At 36.8% G+C, this 24451-nt stretch overlaps 2 protein-coding genes across 10 annotated transcripts in view; both read left to right on the top strand.

Annotated features, from left to right (window-relative positions):
• Positions 1-2487, top strand: part of usp54a (ubiquitin specific peptidase 54a) — a 43790-nt gene extending 41303 nt beyond the window's left edge. For 8 of the 9 annotated variants that reach the window (XM_056760405.1, XM_056760408.1, XM_056760411.1 and 5 more), the window contains one exon: positions 129-2487. In XM_056760405.1, coding sequence (XP_056616383.1) covers positions 129-703 — 575 coding nt within the window. In that variant the 3' untranslated portion in view covers positions 704-2487. The remainder of the gene's footprint in view (positions 1-128) is intronic. The other variant, XM_056760412.1, reaches the window with a different exon arrangement.
• A 7568-nt stretch (positions 2488-10055) lies between these two features.
• opn4a (opsin 4a (melanopsin)) lies at positions 10056-24080 on the top strand. The gene is made up of 11 exons (XM_056760712.1): positions 10056-10290; positions 14711-14853; positions 15355-15488; positions 17077-17280; positions 18627-18798; positions 20394-20555; positions 21025-21132; positions 22068-22263; positions 22621-22791; positions 22909-22959; positions 23303-24080. Exons 1-11 carry the CDS (start codon positions 10159-10161, stop codon positions 23540-23542), a joined length of 1713 nt encoding a protein of 570 aa, XP_056616690.1. The 5' UTR covers positions 10056-10158; the 3' UTR covers positions 23543-24080.
• Positions 24081-24451: the final 371 nt, after the last annotated feature.

Below are 24451 nucleotides of genomic sequence, written 5' to 3'. Positions count from 1 at the left end.
CACTGTGTTTGTGCATTGTTGTGAACCTGAGACACTTTTTTGAAACACTTTTATATTCAGTTTTCATTTTGTATTGAGTTGTAATATTTTAATCACCATTTTAATCACCTTTATAATACCCTCTACAGGAGATTGCCAAAAGACCAACAAATTTCTGGCTGTGCTTGACGGGGGTGAGGCGTTCTCCCGTGAAAACTACCACAACGTGGCACTGAGCTACGGCACTCTTCCAAGGGCTCTCCGTAGGTCCACTTCATCTGGGCCTCATGTGCCCTCTGCTGGTCCAGCGCCCCGTAGCTACCCAGACCCAGTCTACGCCACGCTGTCCCGCTCTCACCGCGCCGCACAGCCAAGTAAGACAGCGGATGCCATTTACAGACAGCCCCACCAACAATCCAGTCGTGCATCCACCCAACATGTTGCCTCACACCATTTCAGCCATCACCACCCTCATGTGACCTTCGAGCCACCTGCCCAGCCCCTCCGCCTAGATGTGCCCCCCGAGAGAGACTGGAGGGCTGCAGGCCACAGGACTCTCCCCAGGGACTCTCGTGCCATCCCCAGGCCAGAAGCACGTGGAGGGGCGTCCCGTGGCCCTCTCGCTTATCTCTGCTCCCTGTGCAAGCAGAAACCAGCAGAGCCCTCCACAAGCTATTGCCAAACCTGCAGAGCCCACATGAAGCACTACAGGATGACCAGCTGAGTCATGGATATACACACTGGAATATATAACAGCCAATGATTTGACGTCCTTCTACGCACTCTTACTTTGAACCGACTCGGAATTATACGGTGTAAACCCCTGCCCCAATTTCTTTGATATTGTGCTCCTTGGAGAAGAAGCAAACGAATATCAGCACTCCTCAGAGAAGACATTAGAAAAGCAAGTCCGACAAGGTCTTGTTCGTTGCATCGAGCAGATGTTTCCCGAAGAACAGTGAGAGACGAAGATTACAGTCTTGGAAATGTCACAACACGAGTTTTGTGGATGTAGAGAGGTCGCGTCTTTCGAATTGTTCTCTGGAAAGAGAGCGTCGTCCCTGTGTTTTTACCTAGAAAGAAACGTTTCGACTGTTAATACATTCAGTTGCGCTCACAGGTTAAGTTCACGAATGGCCTCGATCTTAGCACAAAGCACCAGGGGCTGAAAAACAGAGCACTTTGAAGGTTGATGTGTGGGTTGCTGAAATGACTGCAATTTAAACTGACGCGAACACACAAAGTGACGAGTCTGCCGAACATTGCCTGCTGATATACAGTGTCTACTCCGTATATGCACAAGTTGTATAAGAGTTGCTTTACGCTCCTTTGAATTTGCATTCCAAGCTAACCTAACTTAGTTCTGTGATTGTAATTTAACTATGTTAACACAAGTTTAGTGCACTTCAGAAGTGTTACGTTAGAAGCGTTCCTCTGTTGTAACTTCTCCCATTATCATGGGAAAACAAATGTCGAGCTATGTGTTACTACTTATTTTAGAGGGCTGTAACGTAAATGTGCATTAGTAATCATGAGGTACACCAGATTTCTCCATTTGTACCGACAGTCAACTTTCCACAAACTCATCGGCATTTGTATCGATATTTTTGTGTACAGTATTGTTCTGCCTAACAGTAGCACCAACAGTTAATTGTGATCTTTTTTAAATTTTGTAGTAGCTGCAGTTACATTTTTTGATTTCTAGAGTATATCTTACATGTATTGTGCAAAACTGTTTTAAGAATAGATGAGACGTTTGAGACGTAGATGATTCAAGGACCGAGTGTTCTGGAGTGCCTTGGTTTGTGGAAGGCAACATAACTGGATATCAATTTACAGCATTTATGATAATGCTAATTATAATAGAGCTAAACAAAATGATTTCATATTTCCCCTTAATGGAGAATGAATACATTTGATCTTTTATCACTATCAAAGTGTGGCCTGAAATCTTTGTTTTTATTATGAAGCCCTACACATACAGAGTGTAAATGTGCCATTTCTTGGAAATGAAAGTGTACCTGCTTATCTTAGAGTATCGTAAGAGTAGACTATATTGAAACAGGGCCAAATTTAGTAAAGCTTTTCATGATCACCGATCGAGAGCATGTCAAATACCTCAACCAATCACATGCTCTCAAATTTTTCTTTCACCGTGCATGTACTATGATTTCATAAATCGGGACCTAACAGTGAATCAGAGTGCCTCTGCATTGAATTCCCATCGGGTGATTTATCGGGAGTTTCTTTGCTTGGCCGATATGCAGTGCAACACTGCCCAGGCAGAACACTGATCTTTGACTGAATTATTTTTCCTCACTTTCTTTCTGAATTCAAATACAAATAGATTTGGCAAAAAGCAAGGCTGTATTTATAAGCGTGTACAGATTCAGTCTTAAACCTTAAGTACAGACAGACTTGGATTTGTTGTAAATGCTGTGCTAGAAATGAAACTTGTATTTTTGCAATAAAGTTATATTGAGCTCCTGTCAGGAGCAGAACGCTGTACTTTTTCTCTGATTGCTTTTTTCTCTATATACCGGGAAAACTGTTCATCTCTAAGTATATTTCTTAGAATGTGAGACCAAACATACAAAGTAAATCCTTCCATAAAGTCTATATAAATTGGAGCCTCCTGTGGTTCACGTGGGGGGGGGTTCGCTGTCTAATTGGTTGTGTGATATCCTCCCTGCAGTCAAATCACAAAGGGCCCTGCTATTGACATTGATCCACCAAGAGTCTTCCTTTATGATTTCGCTCCATGTATTTTCAAGCACTAACAATCCAACTCGCACAAACACACAGTGAGATATCAGTGGCCTTGTTTGTGTTGTTTTGAACTTCATTGTGTTACGGCAGTTCCTTAGCAACTGTACGGCTCCTATGCCATCATTTATACTTTAGCTTCTAAATGTTTATCTCTCTGTTAATTCAGCCTTTTGTCTACAGAATTGTTGTTCAGTTTTTTTGTGATTTGTGAAGTTTTGCTAAATATCAGTGTTTGGCTCTAGCTCAACTGGTGAAGTATGCACTAGCAATGTCGAGGTCTTGTATTCAATTATAAGGGAATGCATGTACTTAAAAAATAGTAAATATTTGCGGCAGTCTTTCTGTGCCACAATTAAAGTCTGTAAACAAGAATATAATATAAATAATATTACCATTATATTTGTGCATTTAACAGATGCCGTGACTTATTTACAACAATACAACACAGCCTCTCATACCTTATGTAAATATGAATTGAAATTGAATTGAGATAAGAAATCCAAAGTAGGACAGTAAAATGTATTATTTCCTTATTGGACACATGTGAAGCGACACTGTATTGTCCTGTATAACTTTACTCGGGAATACAAGAGGATCTGTGTATTCGGTACCATGTTAACCACTGTCACATTGCAATAGCAAATGGCTTCTCAAAAAATTGCAAGGCAGCACGTTGGGGTCAGCGGGGCAGCTGACAATTTCAATTCCGTGTTGAAATGACTTTTGCTGTCTGGACGGGAAACAGCACAAGGTCTTCAGATAATCCCTTGTTGTTCTACAATGAGCTGGCGTCACAAAGAACCTCTTAAATCCAAGAAATGTTTGCAGATGAAGGTCAAAATGTGTGATTGTGTGAATTGTTAAAAAAGCTTCCATTCTTTGATGCAAGAAGAATTATTTCGATGTGTTGGAATTGTCCTGGCTCACCTTTCTAAACCAGGCCACAACAGAGCCCTCTATATGAGCCTTTTTTATGCATGCTTCATAAGCTTTAAACTGTTGTCATCTACCTGTGATGTTAAAATGATTTGTACTGTCAATTTATCATTTTATTTATGAAACCATGATCTTGGCATTGTTAGCGCTCTGCCAGTAGAGCCAAAGGAAAAGAAAGATATTGTTGCACGTAAAGCTGAATTTTCAGGTTTCATTTTGTGTGGTTGAAGGGTTTGCTCTCGAGTGTTTAGTGAGTTTTTGTCTTTACATTTATATTGCATAACTGCCATGGTATGACGGGAACGCTACTTGTGAGTCTGTAAGCTATCTGTGTTGGGTGGCAACTCATTGCTTGAAAGTTGCAGCATCCTGTCATGACCACCAGGTCTTGCTCTTTTATAATCTAAATATGCTGTCAATCAACAAGATATCTTGCATGATTTCTACACAACCACCAAGTGTGCTCACCAATGCCTTCAATTTTGAAATCTCATGAACAATACTTTTCTGTATGTTTGTCGCTTAGCTGCACATTTTTATGAAGAAGCAAAGCCATTGATCCACCAAACCAGCCGACCGTGATGTTGTCTTGTCCAGTCATCTGAAAACGTAGAAGTGGTTCATTCTCAGGGAAACTCTCATGCTGTTGGATGCCTGACCCCGTCTTTCCGATCAATACAAGGGTTGGGATGTGAGAGTGAAAAAATTGTGCTTAAAGAAATCAAAGCCTGCTGCACTGGACATATTCGCTCCAATATCTCCACCTACTATTTCCTGTATTTATCAGACTTGAAAATAAAGATTCCAATCAGAATGAAAGATTTTGCAAGCTGTTGTTACACTAAAGGTTCATTGGGGTTCTGAATAGAAAAAAGTTCACCCAAAATGACTTGTGAAATTGAAATGAAATGAAATTCTGTCTTCATTTACTCACCGTCAAGTTGTTCCAAATCTGTAAACTATAAATGTCTTTGTTCTAAAACTGACATTTTTGGGATATATTTGACTACCATACAATTGCTTCATAAATGTAGTTGTTCTGTTGAACACAAAATAAGACATTTTGAAGAATGTAGGAAAGCAAACAGCTCTGGGGCACTTTTGACTAACATTGTCATTTTTCCTACTATGATAACAACTAGAGAGTGAGTAAATGAAGACTGAATTAAAAAAATTGGTAAACTGTTCCTGTCAAAGTAAAAAGAGCAATTTAATCTGTAATTTTAAGTGTGTTAAACAGATTCTAAATGCATACCGTAGATTTAATGTGGTGCATCTATATTGTTTACTACTATAGATGATTATATTTATTTTACAGAGTTGAAAAAAACCTCTTTATAATTCCTTGGGATGCTTGAGAGTCTGCATGGGAGGTCCCGGTCTGTAATATCTGAAAATCCCTGCTCCATCTTTAGAAAATCATGTATGTACTAGAACAATAAAACTAAAAATGTTTCTTGACAAGCAGAAAGTTTTTTGAACTTAAGGTGTTCTAAGCAACCAATGAAAAGTCTTACTTCATGGTGTTCTATGCTACTATCCAACTAAATTAAAAAGGCATTTATAGGCCTGCAAAGCAGATGAACTGTATCTGTTATCACAATCTACAAAATGATCATGTAAGCAGCTTGATCATCAACAAGAGAGGTTTTTTGTAGTTTCTGTGTTTTCTGAAATCTAAAGGGACTCTGGGTTATTTTGGTTTAAAATCTCAGTACTTTCCTTCCCTGTGTAATGAATTTTAGTTCTGAAAGCCCTCTATTTGGCATTACTTATAAAGATTCGATGAACACTTAATCTAATCACTATGGGAAATCTTTATATACAATATCAACTAACAAGAAGTGAAAAAGATGTCATGTTTGGAAAGCTGAGTAACATTTAATCTGTTTAAGGAATTAAAACAAACTTTATCTGCAGAAAGAGAGTGTTCTACTTGAAAGTAAAAGGGTTTCAACCTACTGTACAGTATAGTATCTAATATTGGCTGAAATGTCTGAACACTAAACTTGTTTCATGTTTCTACAGGAAATAGGAGCTGGCTTTGTTGTTTGAACTCAGATTCACATTGATGGATACATTCATTGAGTACATGGATCTATTCATTTGAACCAAATTACTCAACGTGTGCTTGGATGTTTCTTTGTGAATTAATAGACATATCACAAGGCTGTTTGGTCTTTTATTCATTATTGCTATTTACGAGAGAACATTTGGTTCCTGACCTCATATTCCTCAGATTTACCATGTTGTTTCTATAGAAGCCCTTAACGGACAAACAGCTCTACAGAGTAGGGTTGCACGGTGAACCGGTTGCATGCTAAACCTTCAAAAATACCACAATACCTCTATTTTTGAAATGGTAGTACCGTAGTTAATGATGCATATTTGCATTAATATTCATTTGAACACTTACATCATCCTTTTTGAGGTCTTTATCTTCAAAATTAATGTATGTTATGAATGTCTCGGACAACTTAATGATTCAAATTGGCGATTTGCACGATTGTGTTGGTTACATGATTCACTTACTCAGTGGAAAATTGGCGCCTTCTACTTTTAGTTCTGCAGTCAAAGTAAATCTAATATTTTATAAAGACTACTGTATCAATTAAATTTGTCCAACATTTGAATTAGTTCCTACTTGAAAATGATCTGTTGTACTTTAGTATTTACTACAATAAATTACTAAAACCCATAGATACCAGTGTACTAAATCTGTGTTTTTTGTATAGATTTGAATTATATGGCACAGCATCGTGATACTACTTGGTATCGAGATACTTCAGCTGATATAGTATTGTAAGACATGTTTATGGTACCGTGACAACCCTACTACAGAGCGTGTTTCGTAAACACCTCTTCTGCAAGGAGACTAAAATGACAACATCTTATTCCTGTGTTGGCCACTAGTGCTTCAAAAGGCAGGGGTGGAGTGAGCCATTGGTTGCAGGTCACAACCTCACCACTAGATGCCGCTGATATATCCACATTGCACCTGTATATATGAAGAGCTCTTTTCTAAAACGCTATAAATCCATTTTAATAGTTTTCATGAAAATGACATTTTTTTTACCTAGACTCACATTTTGTTAATATTCAATTTATCCTGTTAAAATGGTCTGTTGGCTCAGTCTGAACATGTTATACAATTATTGTTAAATGAATCAACAATATATTGTAGAGTATAAATTCAAAGTTATTTTTTTCAAAACGCTACAAATCCACCCTTTTGTTCATTTTTTTTAGGTTTATTTCCTTTTTAAAAACAAACAAACAAGAGGACATGCAACATATGACATCAGGGACTCAAATAAATCAAATGCATGAAATAAATAACAGCCAAATAAAATTAATAGTAACAAACTAAATAGTAAAATAAAATAAATATTTTCAATTTCATGTTTCAATATTTTCCACCACAAACAAATAATTTAAAAATAACAGGCATACAAATACCACCAACGAGCGAATTCTGATTGGTCGAGAGGACATAGCGCAATTAGGCTAAAAACAGGTTTGGCACGTTGGTAAGAAGAAACTGCATCTTGCAGAACATTTTAAACAAGGAAATATAGCGATTGGCATGAAACGTTGATGGAGCAGTGAACAGGTTTAGTACACACCAAAATGGCATAACAAACTAAATTAAATTTGGCGTTTAATGCGTTTTGGAAACAAGCTCTTCATATATTACTGTATATATTTCACAATATTCTATTGTTAGTTTCGACTTATATCTTATAATCATTATAAAACACTAATATGGATATTCAACATTACAATGTAGATGCAATTATTCCCCTGTAAACTGATGCTTCCAGCTTTTTGGTAAATACAAGTTCTGTCTTGTGATATTAAAATAGACTTTTAATTAGACTTCTATTCTAACCGTATAATTTTCATAAATTTTTCATAAGTTTTCATCGTATAGGTTTCATAAATCTGTTAGTGTGTCACCAGTTGTGGGATAATGGATGAATATGTGATGAAACTGTAAATGTGGTTGAGTCTCACTGCTGCTTGAGTGCTTGTCTGGTCTTCTGGTCTATTAATGACTTTGTTTGCCATTATTACTTCAATATTATTTTACATCTGTTTTTGTTTGTTTACATGTATTAATTTCACTGAGTAAGGCCACATTTCATTTGCCTGAGCAAAAGATTCCTTTCTGCACCCCATATGACGCCACACAAGGACGCATTCAGAACTCTTCATTTTTATTCAAACATATTCATACCGGAAAATTGTATTCCCCGAAAACAGAACATAGTCCTGACAATCAAAATAAGCCATCAACTACATCAAAAGCAAAACCATATTCTCTGTTGGAGCATAACGTTTTCATTTACTACTATTACTATTTCCATTACAATTCCCATTTTCATTTTGTGACCAAACTAACAGCAATCTTGAGTGCATATTAACATACAATCTGGCGTCAAATTTAGCGTGTAGATTTACACTGCACTTATTTTACATTGCAGGGAGGAAACATGTTTCCTTTGGGGATGTAAACAGGAACACTCTTGTCTTGTTGAAGTTGACCTGTGAAGTACATTTCAAGTTGGATTGTGGTCAATACATCTGAGATCTCGTTGTTCGAGGTCTCTGTGTTAATAATAATAAATATCCGCTTTGCAGCCTCACGAATAGATCATTAATGCTTATATGCTGCATTCCAATACGTTGCCAAGATGAACAGATTGAATCATTATATTTTTGGGATGCATTTAAACAATTTTCTCTGCTTCAAGCAATGACTGTCATAGACTGGGTATGGATTACTAGTCACATTAGATGTCAGTCAGTCAGGTATTCAAATTAACTTTAGGATCTTTAAGATATTGTGCAATTGAAAGTTTGAACATTATGTGACACTTTAAAACAACAGGATGTATTTTATCACTCTATGTGGTTGAAAGAATTATTGTTTTATAAGCCCCTGGGAACCAGGCTCTAATCATCCATAAAAGTTTTCTCATGGGGGCAAATGTTAAAAAGATGTCATTTAAGAAGCATAAAATAGCAATTGTGAAAAAAGTAAATTACAAGAACATCATGGTTTTAACACAACGGTGAAAACAATGACGTCTTGTATAAATCATCATAATGTGACACCAAACTAGTACTTGGTCCATTTGTGAATTGTTTACTGCATTTTGAAATTGCTTATTGAAAACTGAAATGCTGCTTGTAAATAGATTTTGACACTCATGTGGAGACATTGGGTCTGGATTGTTTCAGATCAAAGTATTTAATTTCTCCTTTTTGAGGACAGTTTGAATTGTGGTGTGAAGAATTATCGGTCTGTTTTGTCCACTTGAAAAGATATACAAGTTTGTAATGCAGGCGGCCACACTAATCCCATCATTGCCTTTCTGGTCTATTTCTCTCCAGGTTTACGCAAAAACACATCGTCATCCATTCACGTCAGTACGAGATAACTTTTATATCGAGATTGAGGTTGAGATAGCTTCAGAATTTAATACATTTGAGGTTCTGCGTATTGTCAAATATACCAGGATAATGTCTGTCACAGACATGAAGTACATGTTTTGATTTACATATATTATCAGATCTTTGAGCAGTAGTCTAGATTAATGTTCCGCATGCAAAGGCAGGTTTTTCTGTCTGTGTGACTGATTCTGGCAAGTTTCAGTCAAAATAAGAACAAGGAAATTGTCTGTCTCAACCATTTTTTCTCCAGTAAAAGCAGATGTGTGTGTCCAAAATCACACGGAGGTGCACTCTGTTCCGGAGGATCTGAAGTGATTGTTTGATTTGTCTCCAGGTCTTTTTACTACCTAGTCATATTTTTATGTAGGTCTATCTTAATCTGTATTTGCAGAATTGGTATGGGCTATTTAAATATTGAAATGTACAACAAACCAATATTTAAATGTATGAGAACCGGCACAGTTGTATACGTTGGGCTGCTGTCTTGGTATTATTTTAACATATTTAAGTTTTAGTGTTATTGAAAATATAACTTGCTTGAGGATGGCTCTATTTATGCATGCTGTCAAAGGATTCCATTAGATTTATGTATTTTTTCCAGTTAATCATTTTAGCCAATTGTACATGCTGACAATATCGTTTACAATTCAAATGTGCAATAGTTTAAAAAAGAAAGCAAATGCATATCTTCAACAGTGGTCTTAAAAAATAAGTGTCCGTGAAAATCACTTCATAAATGTACGGTCCTTAATCCTAAAACGAAGTTTAGGCCAGTGTGTGTCCATTGCCTTATTTATACCTTAACACATTTATGCAGCTTTTGTAGGGTATGGTCATGATAGTAATGGTGGTCTCATTACATAAGTGTTTCTGTGTTAAATATGAAGGTGTGGGTGAATAGCTTCAGTGGAGTACCCATCTGAGCGCGCCGCTGACACACGCACTCTTTCAGAGGCAACACGAGGGAAGCTGTAAATCCTCTTCACAGACTCAAAAGTCTCAGTTACGCGAGTGATGATGAGGAAAGGCATCTCGTGCCCGAGCCTGGACCCGAACTGCACGCGCATCGTTGAAAGCCTGTCCTCGTGGAACAGATCCCCGGTGAGTGCGTACCGGCTGGTGGATTTACCTCCCATCGCTACACCTGTAAGTAATATGATGATATTCATCTACTTTCCCTTCTGAGTAATGCCTCTCGTGGAAATATTTGGGAAAATGTTGTGTCAAGATATGTAAATGTTTTCTTTTGTAACGTTGTTTTTCGTGAAGGATAGAATTGAATTATTGGTCATTGTGATGTGTTTGGAATACAGATTGTTAAAATTATGTTTGAATAGGATCGACAAAAGTAAAGCAAATTGATACCATTAAAAATGCAGAACGGTGTCAGTTTTTGGTAGTCTATAGAGAGATATTAACAGTTGAGAATGAGATCATTTTAAACACAGAGCCATACAGTGAGTGGACTGACATTGTGACACATAAGTTACATATTTATGGTCATTTGAGGCTTTATCTATCTGTTATATTGCATGTAAAGTCTGCTTATGTCCTTCAGTCACTCAGTGTTTGTGCATTTGTGACAGACTTTGAGAAACTATTTTCTTGTGAAATACCAAATGTCTTCATCCATATGGATAGGTCTTGTTAGAGAACTAATACGTGACACTGGCCACACAACACGAAAAGCACTATATTGTCCAGCATTTACTTTACTGTAAGAAACCAAATAACCAATGAATGAATAAGTAAATAAATACAGAGTGCACTGAAAAAGGTTTGTTGAAATTACTCAATTTAATCATGTACATCGGTTCTACACAATTTGATTACGTTTTTTTTGACATAGCCTAACTTTAAATTTCAAGAAAAGTTTCGTGTGGAACCGATGCACATGATTAAATTGAGTAATTCCAACAAACCTTTTTTTAATATATAAATAAACAGGAATGGGATTTCTTTCCAAATAATACCATACTACAAAAGCAATCTCCTGTCTGTTTTTTTCAAAGAAACACATCCTCTTAACTGAATTACAACCCAAACTGGAATGTGAATTATTTCTTTTTACCATTATATATAATCCTCTTCAATTAGGACTCTTTTACTGACCTCATATGTGTTGCAACACACTGTTCTATAACAAAATGAACAGTGGGGGGTGCTGTATTTATAGTCTGATATGTATCTGGGTAGAGTGTGATGGACCTCCAAAGATTTTTTTCTCACTTCTTAACCCTAAACAAAAATATTCTGTAATTCTGAGAGCGTCTTGTTAAGGACGCATATTGGGGTCATATTCATCAGGAAATTTAATTGCGTATTTATACAAAAACGCACGCTTGTGACTAGTCTGTAATTTAATGTGACCCAGAAGCCCATTGATTCCCGGGTAGAAAAATACATTCTGATAAAGATGTAAGTCTATCAATACCAGTAATGGATGTTGAGTATGAAGCTGTGTTTTTTCCCTAGACCGATGGCAATAATCCCCTCAGAACCAACCTCACTGACCATGAGAGATAAAGATAAAAAGATGCATCATAATCGCGATTATGGGATAATCGTGTTTAGGTTCTAGTTTATCAAGGTATTGACGGTTTCGGAAGATCAATGTTCTTTCAGCTGAGAAGTAAAAGTTTTGTTCATTCCCAGTAGGAGAGTTTGATTGACAGATTGTTGGGTATATTCAAACTTTACAAAAGGTTTTAATAACTATTTCAATTTTTAGGGCATAAATGTTTGACTGTTATTGTTGTTTAAACCATAGGAAACAAATGTTTAAAACCATGCACTAAACTATCACTAACATTAAGAAAGCATATGAACTGGCTAGTTATTTAAGCAATAAAATCCAATATTTTGCACAACAGCTTTGAAAGCTAGAGGGAAAGTTTGTCTTGCTCACAGAAGTGCAACGTTCTTTCTAAATTTAAAGAAAAAATTGTCTCCAAAAGGACTGCGGCATGTAAAGCTCAGGGTAGTGTAGGGGAAAACTGTTTCAGATTAAAGAGCAGGAGGTATTGGCAGGACATGTGTTTAGCCGAGCTCAGGCAGCTTTACTGTCTAACTGAGCTAAGTAATCATGGTAATGCAGTCAAATAAGAGCTGAAGCATCTGGAGCATGAGAGAACTTATCCAGATATGAAGGACAACTGGGAACATCCTTTGCGAATTTCTGTAAATTCACATCTCTGTTATTTTGGCTCAGGCACAGTAATGATACACAGTAAAATGTATTAAAGATGATCACGTTACGTTTAGGACTTGAAATTAAATTTTAATGAAGTTAAATTTTAGATGATAAAAACTGGCAAGTACATTTTCCAATTCTATATTGATGTGTCTGAAAGTACCATATCAGAAAATAAAGATATCTGCAATTAATTTGTGTGTATTTTGTCCCTAGGGGTCAAATTAGTAACAAAAAAAATGAAAAAGAAAAAAAAGCCATGTAAAGCTGAATGACCAAGGTCTTGTCAGTAATTAAATTAAGCGTTTCCAAGGTGTAAATACTTCATAGTGAATTATTCCCGTCCATAGATTCCCTATGAAAAAAATCTCCCAGTTAACCTCACTAGGAGACATACTGTTTGTTGAATGTATTGTTTTCTGCATGATACGATTCAAATACTTATTTGCCTCCAGCAACCGTTTTTTCTCTTTCAAAAATGTTGCTCTTGAATAGAGACATTTTATTGAGAGACTGTTTTACTTTGAAACATCTTTAAACAATCTCACCAAAGCAGCCTTAACACAGTTACTGTCACATTAGTCTTGAGTGGATGACAGATGTGGGAGCAAGACATTTTTATTTCATTAGAAACGTCTTTCTTCAGGTAAATAAAAATACTTTCTTATCTCAGTCCTTGAAGTTTTTCATGGCTTAGATCTTAATTTGACCCCCAACTCTGATATAATGAATGAAAACAAACGGTGCTGATACATTTTGGAATCACTTCAGAACAAATAAATGCTGGATGTGAAGTGGTTTATTGAACGTTTTGATGACAGAAAACAGCCGTGTTCATTAGGTGTTTGGTTGGTAAATACTGTGCAACATTAAAATGCAGATGAAAATGTGACAGTTTGTTGTTTTAGTGTCCACATCATCATTTGAATGCAGTGACAGAATCAGTTTGTCATATTTCCTCCATCATGGCCACATAGATAACACTTCTCTGACTTGATATGACTTTTGCTGAAGTCTTTGTCCTGCATTCAGCAGTCACCACAAAAGCGTGGTCTTTCCATTTAACCTTTTCCTGAGAGTTATGCAGTAAACAAATGTCAACCCAGTGAAATCTATGCATTTACAAATCATAGTTACTCTGTCAAAGTCAAATGTTTACACTTATGTTCCCTTCTATACTTTATCAGGCAAATCATCAGGTTTCCTGTAGCTCAGTGGTAAGAGCATTGTGTTAACAACGCAAGGTTGTGTGTTTGATCCCAGGGGATTGCAGTTACCTATGTATAAATGTACAGGATAAAGCGATGTAAGTCGCTTTGGATAAAAGCTTCTGCCAAATGCCTAAATGTAAATGTAGAAGTAAAATAAATACAATACTACTCAATATAAATTACTGCAGTTAGTATTACAATAAATGTTACTGTAATAATAACCATGAGAATGCTCCACCTAAAGCATTTAAATTTAAATTTTGCATTTGGCAGATACTTTTATCCAAAGCGACTTACATATCCTATGCATTTATACATAGGTATCTGCAATCCCCTGGTATCGAACCCACAACGTTACATTGTTAACGCAATGCTCTTTCCACTGAGCTACAGGAAAGCAATGTTTTACTTATTCAGAAACATAGCAATGATTAGGAAACGTTTTTTAAAGGATGTTTATGGTACACTGGAAGTGATTGACTGTTAGTCAATGAGTGAGAAATTTATGCAGTTTTGAAACGAGGATGAGTAAATAATAATAACAATGACAGAAAGTTAATTTTTTGGGTGAATTATTCCTTAAAGATTGTTCAGGAAAAGTGACAGTCAGCAGCATGAGTCAATCACATTAAAAACAAAGGGAGCAGAACTAGTAAATCAATCATCAAGGTTTTTTATTTGTTTTGTGTAAGTCTACAAAATGTGTTTTATCGTTGCTTTTTACAAACAGTCGTCTATCATTGTGTTGTGGTTGCTACAGTCTTCTACTTATTTATAAATGACAGCAATGCTGTTGATTTCAGTTTAAGTGACATTTTGATTGATGGAAGCACTACATTCCTAATAAAAAGGTGGTCTGGTAAAAGTATGATTCTGTGTGTGTTGAGAAACAGACAGATGGAGTTCTTCTCCAGTCTGCTAAAACCTTTTTTAATAACAAAGTTTCATTCTTGAGAATAAAGTTGCTTTTTACAAAGCAAACGTACTATCTGGACAAATGCAGGCGAAGAAAAAGAGTTAGCTTAAAGAGAGCTTTAACTTACTCTACAAAGATTTGTTTTTGAGTGAAATTAACATACAATATTATTTGTATATTTCTGTTGGTTATGGTACAGCAACTGCTTTATTATCTGAGCTTTATTTAATCTACTGTTTCTTTAAGGTTGCCATGGTTGAGGAGCATGTATATCCTTTTCCAACGGTGGACGTGCCTGATCATGCTCATTACATTATTGGAGCCGTCATCCTTGCCGTTGGCATCACAGGCATGTTGGGCAACTTCTTGGTCATCTATGCCTTCAGCAGGTGAGATAAAGCTGTGCTGTTAAATGTTCACAATGCAAATTTATAGTGTATTAAACACTTCTTTGTTGATTATCAAAATATCAGCAAATTTTGATAATTTTTTCAGCATCTCTACCACCCCAACTCCATTTTTATTAATATTTACTCTTTTAGGGAATATATATTACATAACATTAGTTAATGAAGGGAATTTAGATTCTTCCATCACGTGTTGCTAGCCAAACATATTTATCTTAATCTTACTTATGGATTAAAAATGACCTTGTGAATTGCAATAATTTTGATATGGTATCAAATTTTCTCTTATTTACTTAAATGGCCATTATGAAAACAGTAAATACTGTAATTGTTAAAGTTAGTTAGAGGACAAAAACCATCAACACAAGCAGAATACAGAGAGACACAAATGAGTCATAGAAACTTGATTAAATATTATAGCTTTTTACAACCTTCATTTGTTTCATTTGACTTTTCCCTCCAAACAATGTTGTGTGTTTGTAGGAGCCGGACCCTCAGGACACCTGCCAACATGTTTATAATAAATCTGGCCATCACAGATTTCCTCATGTGTGCCACCCAAGCACCCATCTTCTTCACCACCAGCATGCACAAAAGATGGATCTTCGGAGAGAAAGGTACAAACATCAAACTAAATGTCCACATCATCTATTATTGACCTGTTTTTGTATAAATTTATTTAAATACTTACCAAGTTCCTAATCTGGCTAAATGTACTGTAATGTACGGATCACTGAAATCACTAACTAGACTTTGTACGGAATAAAACATGCATGTCCATGATTCATTTGAATTACAATGAATACATTCGTGATCAATGCTTATTAACCAGGGATAGATTGATAAAGTTCTTAGGTTGAATCAGGTTTATATACATGAGAAGTTGTTTTGGATACAGCCTTGTGTTCTCTGTACTGAAGAATTCATTCTTAGTCAATGATTTTCAAACAGTTGCACGTTGAGCAAAAACACAACACAAAACAAAACAAGGACCAGCTATCGCTGTTTTGCTCCGTGGTGAAACATTACTGCTCATGATATTAGATGTCGGATGGCTTTTTTATCCCCGAGGCGCTATAAATGTCAGCCCTTATCAGGACTGAATCATAATTGCCTTCATCAGCCTCGACTGTGTGTTGTCGACGGCTTGAGCCTGCTGATGCTTTCGCTCTGTTACTTTAATGTTTTTTATCTGATTTACGCCGATCTTTTGTGTTGAAAAGTTTACAGTCAAGATATGAAATTTTCGTCCACTCTTCCTTCTGTCACAGGACATGAGGTCACTCTTTTAATAGATTCCTATTCCAAATTATGGGTATCATTTGAAAAAGCATAAAAGCATTACAGGGGCCAGTCACCAGTGATATGAATGTTTAGAGCCATGAATTAATCCCTGACAGACAAATGAATCCCAGTGTCCTCTACACTGTGTGCAAATGTGGCTGTGTCATTCTGATGCACCTCCCACACAGATGGAAAAAAATTGGTCTAGAGTGCATAAAAGTGCATAAAGCAGCCTCCAAATATATCTCACCCCACAATGAATATGTTATGCCTTGCATATTGTGGTTCAGTGTATTGGTAGTCTTCCATTCAGCAAACAAAACAGCCTAGGTCAGCCACAGTTTGGGCAAAGTTTTTCATGTCTTCTCTGAGGAAGAGGCTCTGACGCAGTTTCATGTGGTAGAAAGGGTTAAAAGGTCAACTTCCTATAAAACAAAGAACAGCTACAAATTTGATTGTGACAATTGTAGACATGATTTATCTGAAAGCTTTCACATTCACGTACAACTCACAGAAATCCTCTTTCCAGAATAGATGAACCTGAATCTATCAAGACAGGAGGACACACGGCGAAATGTCAAAACAAACCGCCACGTGTCTCCACACCAGACGAAAAACACACACAAGACATGATATTGTCACGGCCCTGTCCCCAAGGCGCGAAAACTCAGGACAGGAAAGACTGGACCCTGACATACACATGAATGCATCGCCAGTCATTCTCTTTACGCATGCCCTAACAGAACAGAAAACATAAAATTGCTCTTACTTAGGTCTAAAAAGAAGGCACAGTCCTATGTAATACAGCACACTGTACATATTTCAGTTCGACATCGTTGCCATTGAAATGTCATTTCTCACCTGTTTGCAAAGTGTGCATAAATACATACCCACCTGCTTCTGCTGTTTCATGATCTCCAGGCTGTGAGTTGTATGCATTCTGCGGGGCTTTATTTGGCATCTGTTCCATGATCACGCTCGTGGTCATCTCCGTGGATCGATACTTTGTGATCACGCGGCCGTTGGCCTCCATCGGCGTGTTGTCTCAGAAGAGAGCTGTTCTGATTCTTCTGGCAGCCTGGGTCTATTCCCTCGGATGGAGTCTACCTCCCTTCTTTGGTTGGAGTAAGTACACAGTCTTTTTTAAAGTCGTGTGAAATAATGTGGCTTTGCACAACATTTGAGGAAGGGACTCCAGTCCCCACATGTGGATATATGGTGCCTTCTTATTGTATTTTACCACCTTTTGGGGAAGTTTTTAGCAGTTCATTTAAAGGGGTCATTTGACTCGGCTAAATCGAATATTATTGTTTGCTTTAGATGTAATACAATGTGTATACACGATTTTAGGTTAAAAACGCTGTCTTTTCCACATACTCTGCATGTTTGTATCTCCTCTTAGCTCCGCCTCTCCGAAACGCGCTGATATTTTACAAAGCTCATCGCTCTGAAAAGCGAGGTGTGCTATGATTGACAAGGTCACAAGTGCGTAGTGATTGGTCGAATACTGCACGGAAATGTAACACCTCTTACCATATTTTGAACATCAGGCTGCGCCGGCAACGGTACAATGAAATTTACAAGACCGCCCACATTACTTGCGTATACATGTGGGCGGTCTTGGTCAAATCATACCACAAAGTGACGTACATGCGTGGGGGTGTGGTTACACGAGGCGTTTCAGGCAGATCTGGGTGAGATTCTTTTAGATAGAATGCATCTTTTGTTCCAACACTTCAATTTAATGTGTCTAATACATTCATGGGCAACTTATAACACACCAAAGAAATATGATAAAATAAGATTTATGTGTTATTCATTTTTGGGCCACTTTAAAACTGACCCTTTTCCTAGTTTGTTTGTTTAAGTTTGAAGCTGGATTTAAGATTCATTTTGATGCTTGCTTACTTGATTTTTTTATCACACTGTTAACAAGCAGAAATCTATTGGAATAGCTAAGCTAAAGCGTCAGCCATCAGAATGATCCGTATGTAAACATAAAGATGTGAGTGGTATACCATTGGCAAAAAGTGCACTTTTGACCTCTGATCTGTGCTGAGTAAAGGTCCCCAAGTACTAGTCTTCAGCATGATGGGGATAAAGTCTGGTTTGGTTTATATGGGACTCTCTATCTGAGGTTTCAGGCAATTGCCTCTTCACACGAAGGGTGTTTGTCTCTTTTAGCTTGCCTGACAGCCTTTATTTTCTTAGCAGATCAGGACTTCAAGATGATAAATAACAGCAGCTCACACATGTGAACACCAGATTGGTGCTGATAAAAAGTATTATGACTACTGACTTAAAAGATATTCTCAGTTGTACAACAGCCAGTCAGCATTGTTTTGCAGTCCCTGAGTTTTTTCGCAGTTTTCACAGGGTGAAAAAAGCTTAACCGCTGGCTGTCACTTATGTATCTTTACTGACTGATATTTAATACTGTGTTGTTCTTTCTGTCTTTCTCTGTCTTGCAGGCGCTTATGTTCCTGAAGGGCTGCTGACCTCTTGCACCTGGGATTATATGACATTCACACCCTCCGTGCGAGCTTACACTATGCTGCTTTTCACCTTTGTGTTCTTCATTCCTCTTATCATCATCATCTACTGCTATTTTTATATTTTCCGGTCCATTCGTAGCACCAATGAGTGAGTATTTAATAGACCCTTTATCCCTAAAATTAAAGAAAAGTTTTACTGCAAAAACAATGGTTACCATAGACCAGTTTGTAAATGTATATTATAATGCAATGTAAGTGGCTTTGGATAAAAGCATCTGCCAAATGCATAAATGTAAATGTACTTAGTAAATTAATTAATGTGTTGCTGTATATTTGAATTCAATTTTAAACACAGTAAATTAGATGTAATTAAAAAAATTAACTGACACATTTTGATTGAAATTAAAGCTTGAATGGACATTGAATGGTGTTAATAATTTCCTTTCTGTCTAATAGAGGTCGACCGATATTGGATTTTGCCGATAACGATAGGGTGGTCAGGAGCTACCGATAATGATTTATTACAGATTGTTTTTTTAACTAAATAATATATAAAAATAAAATAAATAATAATACATATATTGTCGCGTTGACATGCGTTTTTGTTTACATTAAAACAAATGTCATTTACGTCCGCCGTTCGTGCTGTTTCTGTCATTTCTATCCGCTTTCCATTTCGGAGGCAGGGCTCGCACGCACGTGTATAAACGCACACACACTCAAACACACACACGTTGGGTTTCCATGTTTTATGGGGACATTCTATAGATGGATTTTATACTTTACAAACTGTATATCATATTACCTGACCCTAAGCTTACCCCTTAACCTAACAATCACACAAAACTTTCTGATTTATAAGCTTGTTTCCTCATAGGGACCAAAATGTTGTCCCCATGCCGTAGGGTTAATCCTACCCAAGCACACACAAACATACACACCGATCACCATCATGTATTTTTTATTATCTCTGTGGGGACAGTCCATATGTGTAATGAGTTGTATACTGTACAAACTGTATATTTTATCCCCTAACTCAACCCCTAAACCTAAAGATCGTAGAAAACGTTTTGCATGTTTAGATTTTCAAAAATGTATAAGCTTTTTGGCCAGTGGGGACCTCAATTTTGGTCCCCACAGTGACACGGGTCCCCATGAGTTGGTGTGCATTCAGGTTTGGGTCCCCACTAACATATAAAAACCAAGTCCACACATCACTATACTGACAAATATACATCCATAATTACAAAAATAAAATGTAAAAAGAATTGCGTGTTTTTGTCACCCTCTTATAACTGCTTAAGCTAATAGGCTACTAAATTACAAAAAAATATTACTGTTCTCCATTAATGCAGCATGACATAGTCAATAAATGAATAACTTTTTAACATGTCATGTTTACTGCAACTGGCTCTACCTTGTAATCGTAAAACTTTTAACACCCATCTGATGTATTCCGCTCCATGCAGACTGTGGTCTCGCGTATCCAAACCAAACAGGCTGTCAGTATTAATTGTATTCCCGCATCTAGAGGATGCTGTATTCCTCTACTCTGTACTCTCTACCTGCGTATCACAGTAGAGTTTTCCCTGCTGCGTCTGGATCAAACGCAACCAGGAAAAACTATCGGTGGGGATTTACCGATAGTTCTAATTATCTTTATAGCCGTGCCGATTAATCGGCAAAAACGAGGAATCGGTAGACCTCTATTGACCAATTGTGGATTTGTGTTGTTTTGTTAAGGGCTGTTGGCAAAATTAATGGGGATAAGAAGCGAGACTCGATTAAAAGATTCCAGCGGCTGAAAAATGAATGGAAGATGGCGAAAATTGCTCTTATTGTCATTCTCATGTATGTCATCTCCTGGTCTCCATATTCCACTGTGGCACTAACAGCGTTTGCTGGGTAAATGAATCCTGAAGCTTACACACATACAAACACCCATGCGCATATCAGTATTGCATATTGTATTGTATAGTCAAAGTTATAATATAATTTATTCATTTATTTATTCTATCTATGTTATATGCACATACGTATATATATATATATTACATTTTTTAAATAAAGTTAAAAAAACTTAGTCAATGATCCATTTTTGTATTAAAGATAAGAAGAGTATTACTTTAAATTTTTTTATACATTTAGTTAAATAGTACTCCATTTTAAATGTACAAAGTAAACAACATTTTTGTAAATAAATTTAGCATTTGGCAAAGTGCTCATCCTCCAAATTATAAAATCTCTAAAAGTTCATAAACCACTTGAGAAAGCCTGCTTTAGACACTCTGAGCTTTTATGTTTTGATTAGCATTTTGTTCACTTGTTAATTAATGTTGTTTATTTATTATATACATTGTGATCTATTTCGCAGGTATGCTGATATTCTCACGCCATATATGAATTCAGTACCTGCAGTTATAGCCAAAGCTTCAGCCATCCACAATCCCATCATCTATGCCATTACACACCCCAAATACAGGTACAGAAATCAGACCTGATTCTCTTTATATCAACATTGCGTAGTTTATAATCCAGACCGTTTCAGTTTTGATTTCCTACCTGTCATGAAAGATTGACATTGTAGTGGACCAAATGGAACAAGGGTCACTTGTGATTTCCTGCTCTTGCCCAATAATAAACACTTGAGGCAAATTGTAATTGTTTTAAGTGTTCAATCAAAAAATTGATGAGTGACATCAGAAAAAAGCTCTGATTATGTGTTTACACTAAAGTTCCATTGTGACTGATGTTATTAACCTAAATGTCTATTCGTGCATACAGAGTCATTTATTGGCACAGAGAATCCTGAAAGTATGGTGCAACAGTGTTAAGACCACAGGTGTAAAAAGCTCTTTTGATATTTCCCACCAAAACATTAAATAATAACAACAGCACTTTCCTCAACATATGTTTGTCCCTAAGGAAAATCTGGCATGTGACAAAAAGTAAAGATTTTGAACTAACATGTTATCATTAAAAATGAACACTGTACCCTTTATAGACCATTTTGAAAGGTGTTCACAACGCTGTTCCAGAAGACCTTCCTGTTTTAGTTTTTTTACACTACACAAACATTTAAACAAAATACAACCAACAGAAGATTATAAATCAAAATGTTAAACACGTATCTTTTGCATTTAAATAAATAGGTAGGTTTAGAAAAACTCAAGCACATTCCAAACATCCATTGACTTACTATTCACACAATGCCTCATCAATAACCAATCAATAACCAGTCATTTCTCATTAGTATTCTACACAGTGTTTGATCAATTGTTGGTAAATGTTCTTATTTGACAGGACTGAAAAGCAGCGTATGCTCTTGACATATCGGTTACCAATAATTGAACCCTTTTATGTTCTGTGTGAAAGCAGATACAATATGTTTTAGCACTGCATCTGTCTTTCTGTCAGGGTGGCCATAGCGAAATACATTCCTTGTCTCCGCATGCTGCTGTGTGTTCCCAAGCGTGACCTCCACTCCTTCAACAGTAGCTTAATGTCCACACGCCGTTCCACTGTCACCAGTCAATCCTCTGACATCTCTGGACCCTTCTGCAGAACCAGCACTGGGAAATTTCGGCTCTCGTCAGCCTCCGATAGTGAATCTGTGAGTGTGTTTTCTCTGATAGGTCTGTACATTGTTTGCAAAGGGTTTAAAGGTAAAGACTTTTCAATATTGTGCAATTCATTGGTGCATGTTATTCGAATAAAGAAAAAGTTTGTTATTGAACAAACTTTTGTGTTTTAAAAATAATATTCCACCTAAAAGGACATCGCTTTTATTATTTTCTTAAGCCTCAAGCACCTTAATCCAGTCAGTTTCTTATGGATGAAATCAAATCCCGTCCTCTTATTGTCATTTGGCATCACAGTTTTACTCACAAATGTGTCATATCACAGAGGGTTGTAATTTGTATATCTATGTGCTCCTTGTGAATGTTTTGTGTTTGTTTCATACATTCAGGGCTGGACAGACACTGAGGCTGATCTCTCCAGCATGGGCTCTAGGCCAGCTAGCCGGCAGGTGTCGTGTGATATTAGCAGAGATACGGCAGAGCTCACAGACTTCAAACCATCTAACTCATCTAGCTTCAAGTCCAAACTCAAAAGCCACGACTCAGGCGTCTTTGAAAAGGTGACCTCCCAGGCCTTGTTCTAATTGAATGAGTATGTGTTAGAAATAACTACTCAAATTTTGGCCTCTTAGTCACACAATACTATCATATGGTTGTCTCACCTATTTCCCACCTAGAGCTCTGATGTGGATGATCCGGCTCAACCTGACCGTACTTTCCCTCTAGCTGTAAGTCGACTGTGAGTCTGATTAAGTTTAATATAAACTTAAAAAATATAAACCTCTCTGCTGATTTGCACACCTTTTGTAGAAACCTTTAGGTGAGCCTTTACTATTCCTGTGCAAATTTGTGTGATCTGTAATTCTTTTCCGATTCTAAAATTGTTGTGTGATCTATTATAGTGTCATATTAAGAAAAGGTTATTATTAAATGATTTTTAAATGATTTAAAATTGGGCCTGTTGTAGAAAAGCTTGTACTAACGCAATTAAAATGATTGTTCCATATTGCTCTTTGATTTTTCTTTTCGGAAGGTAGATATCTATACACGCTTGTTCTGTGTTGTTTGCAGGCTGGTGACAATACAGAAATGACCGTTTCGAGAGGTATGATTGGTCGGATCCCAAGTATTGTTGTCACTTCTGAGTCTAGCTCTTTCCTGCACTCAGCCCAGCCTAGCGACAGAATCATCCGTTCGGTTGTGTCCAATGGCAGTGTTGGGTCAAATTTCCCCAGGAGAGATTCTTCACAGCAGGGGGCAGTACATCTCTCCATCGCTGCTGAAACACCTGCGGTCCCTCCATTACAATAGCCTTACCCTCAGTAACCTAATGCTTATACCTCGTGAAATGCTGTCTGACTCTTGCGTTCAAACTTTGTGTCAATGTTAAGTGTTTTATGTGTAATCCTGTTCTTTCGTCGAAGAATGTGTAGTAGAAGGATGTCCAATCCTGTTCAAAGTTTAGCAATGGGAGCTGGCAAGAAACCAGACCTACGTCTTGATGTCTTCCTTTTATATTTGTAATACATTCACCTCAGCTGTTGACCAATATCTTTGCATCCCTTTGAAGGGAAAATGTATCAGGATATGAATTAATCTGATAAATGTTTACTTATGGAAAATATGACCAGAGGGATTTGTTGTACGGGAGACCAACTGAAAGAGGTGGACACCATTCTTTTTCCGGTTGTTGATGTCAAATAGGCAGCGATGAACTTCACTTACTGATATCAGCTTAGTTTGTATTTGATTTAGTCTCATGTACATTATAGAAATACATTTTCCTGATGTTTAGTCTATTTATTGCACTCTTAAAATGCTGAGTTGTTTTAATCTATAGCTGGGTCATAGGTTTATTTAAACCGTCATTTACGATTTGTGAAATGAACACAAAAGAAAAAATGTAAAGCTCTAAATAAAAGTAAAGTAAAGTTAAACAACCCACCATTTTTGTTGGTTACATCGTGTGTTTTGTTGTTGTAAAAACTGAAATGTTCTCCTTTTGGTTCAATGACAGAACTGCAATGACCTCTACCCCTTTTTTTTTTTATATTTGCAAGCATTTTTTTTTTTTTTTTTTTTGTTAGTTTTGTAAATGTGTATGTTTTGTATGTGGTGAAACAGAACCCTGAAAACATCAGTATTAAGAATGCAAACTCCTATTTAAATACATTATCACTTTTGGGGATTTATGTTATCGCATTTTTGAAAATAAGAACA

The sequence above is a fragment of the Triplophysa dalaica genome, chromosome 11 (assembly GCF_015846415.1).
Source record: "Triplophysa dalaica isolate WHDGS20190420 chromosome 11, ASM1584641v1, whole genome shotgun sequence".
Classification (NCBI taxonomy): Eukaryota; Metazoa; Chordata; class Actinopteri; order Cypriniformes; family Nemacheilidae; genus Triplophysa; species Triplophysa dalaica.
This window is presented reverse-complemented; position numbering and strand designations above follow the sequence as displayed.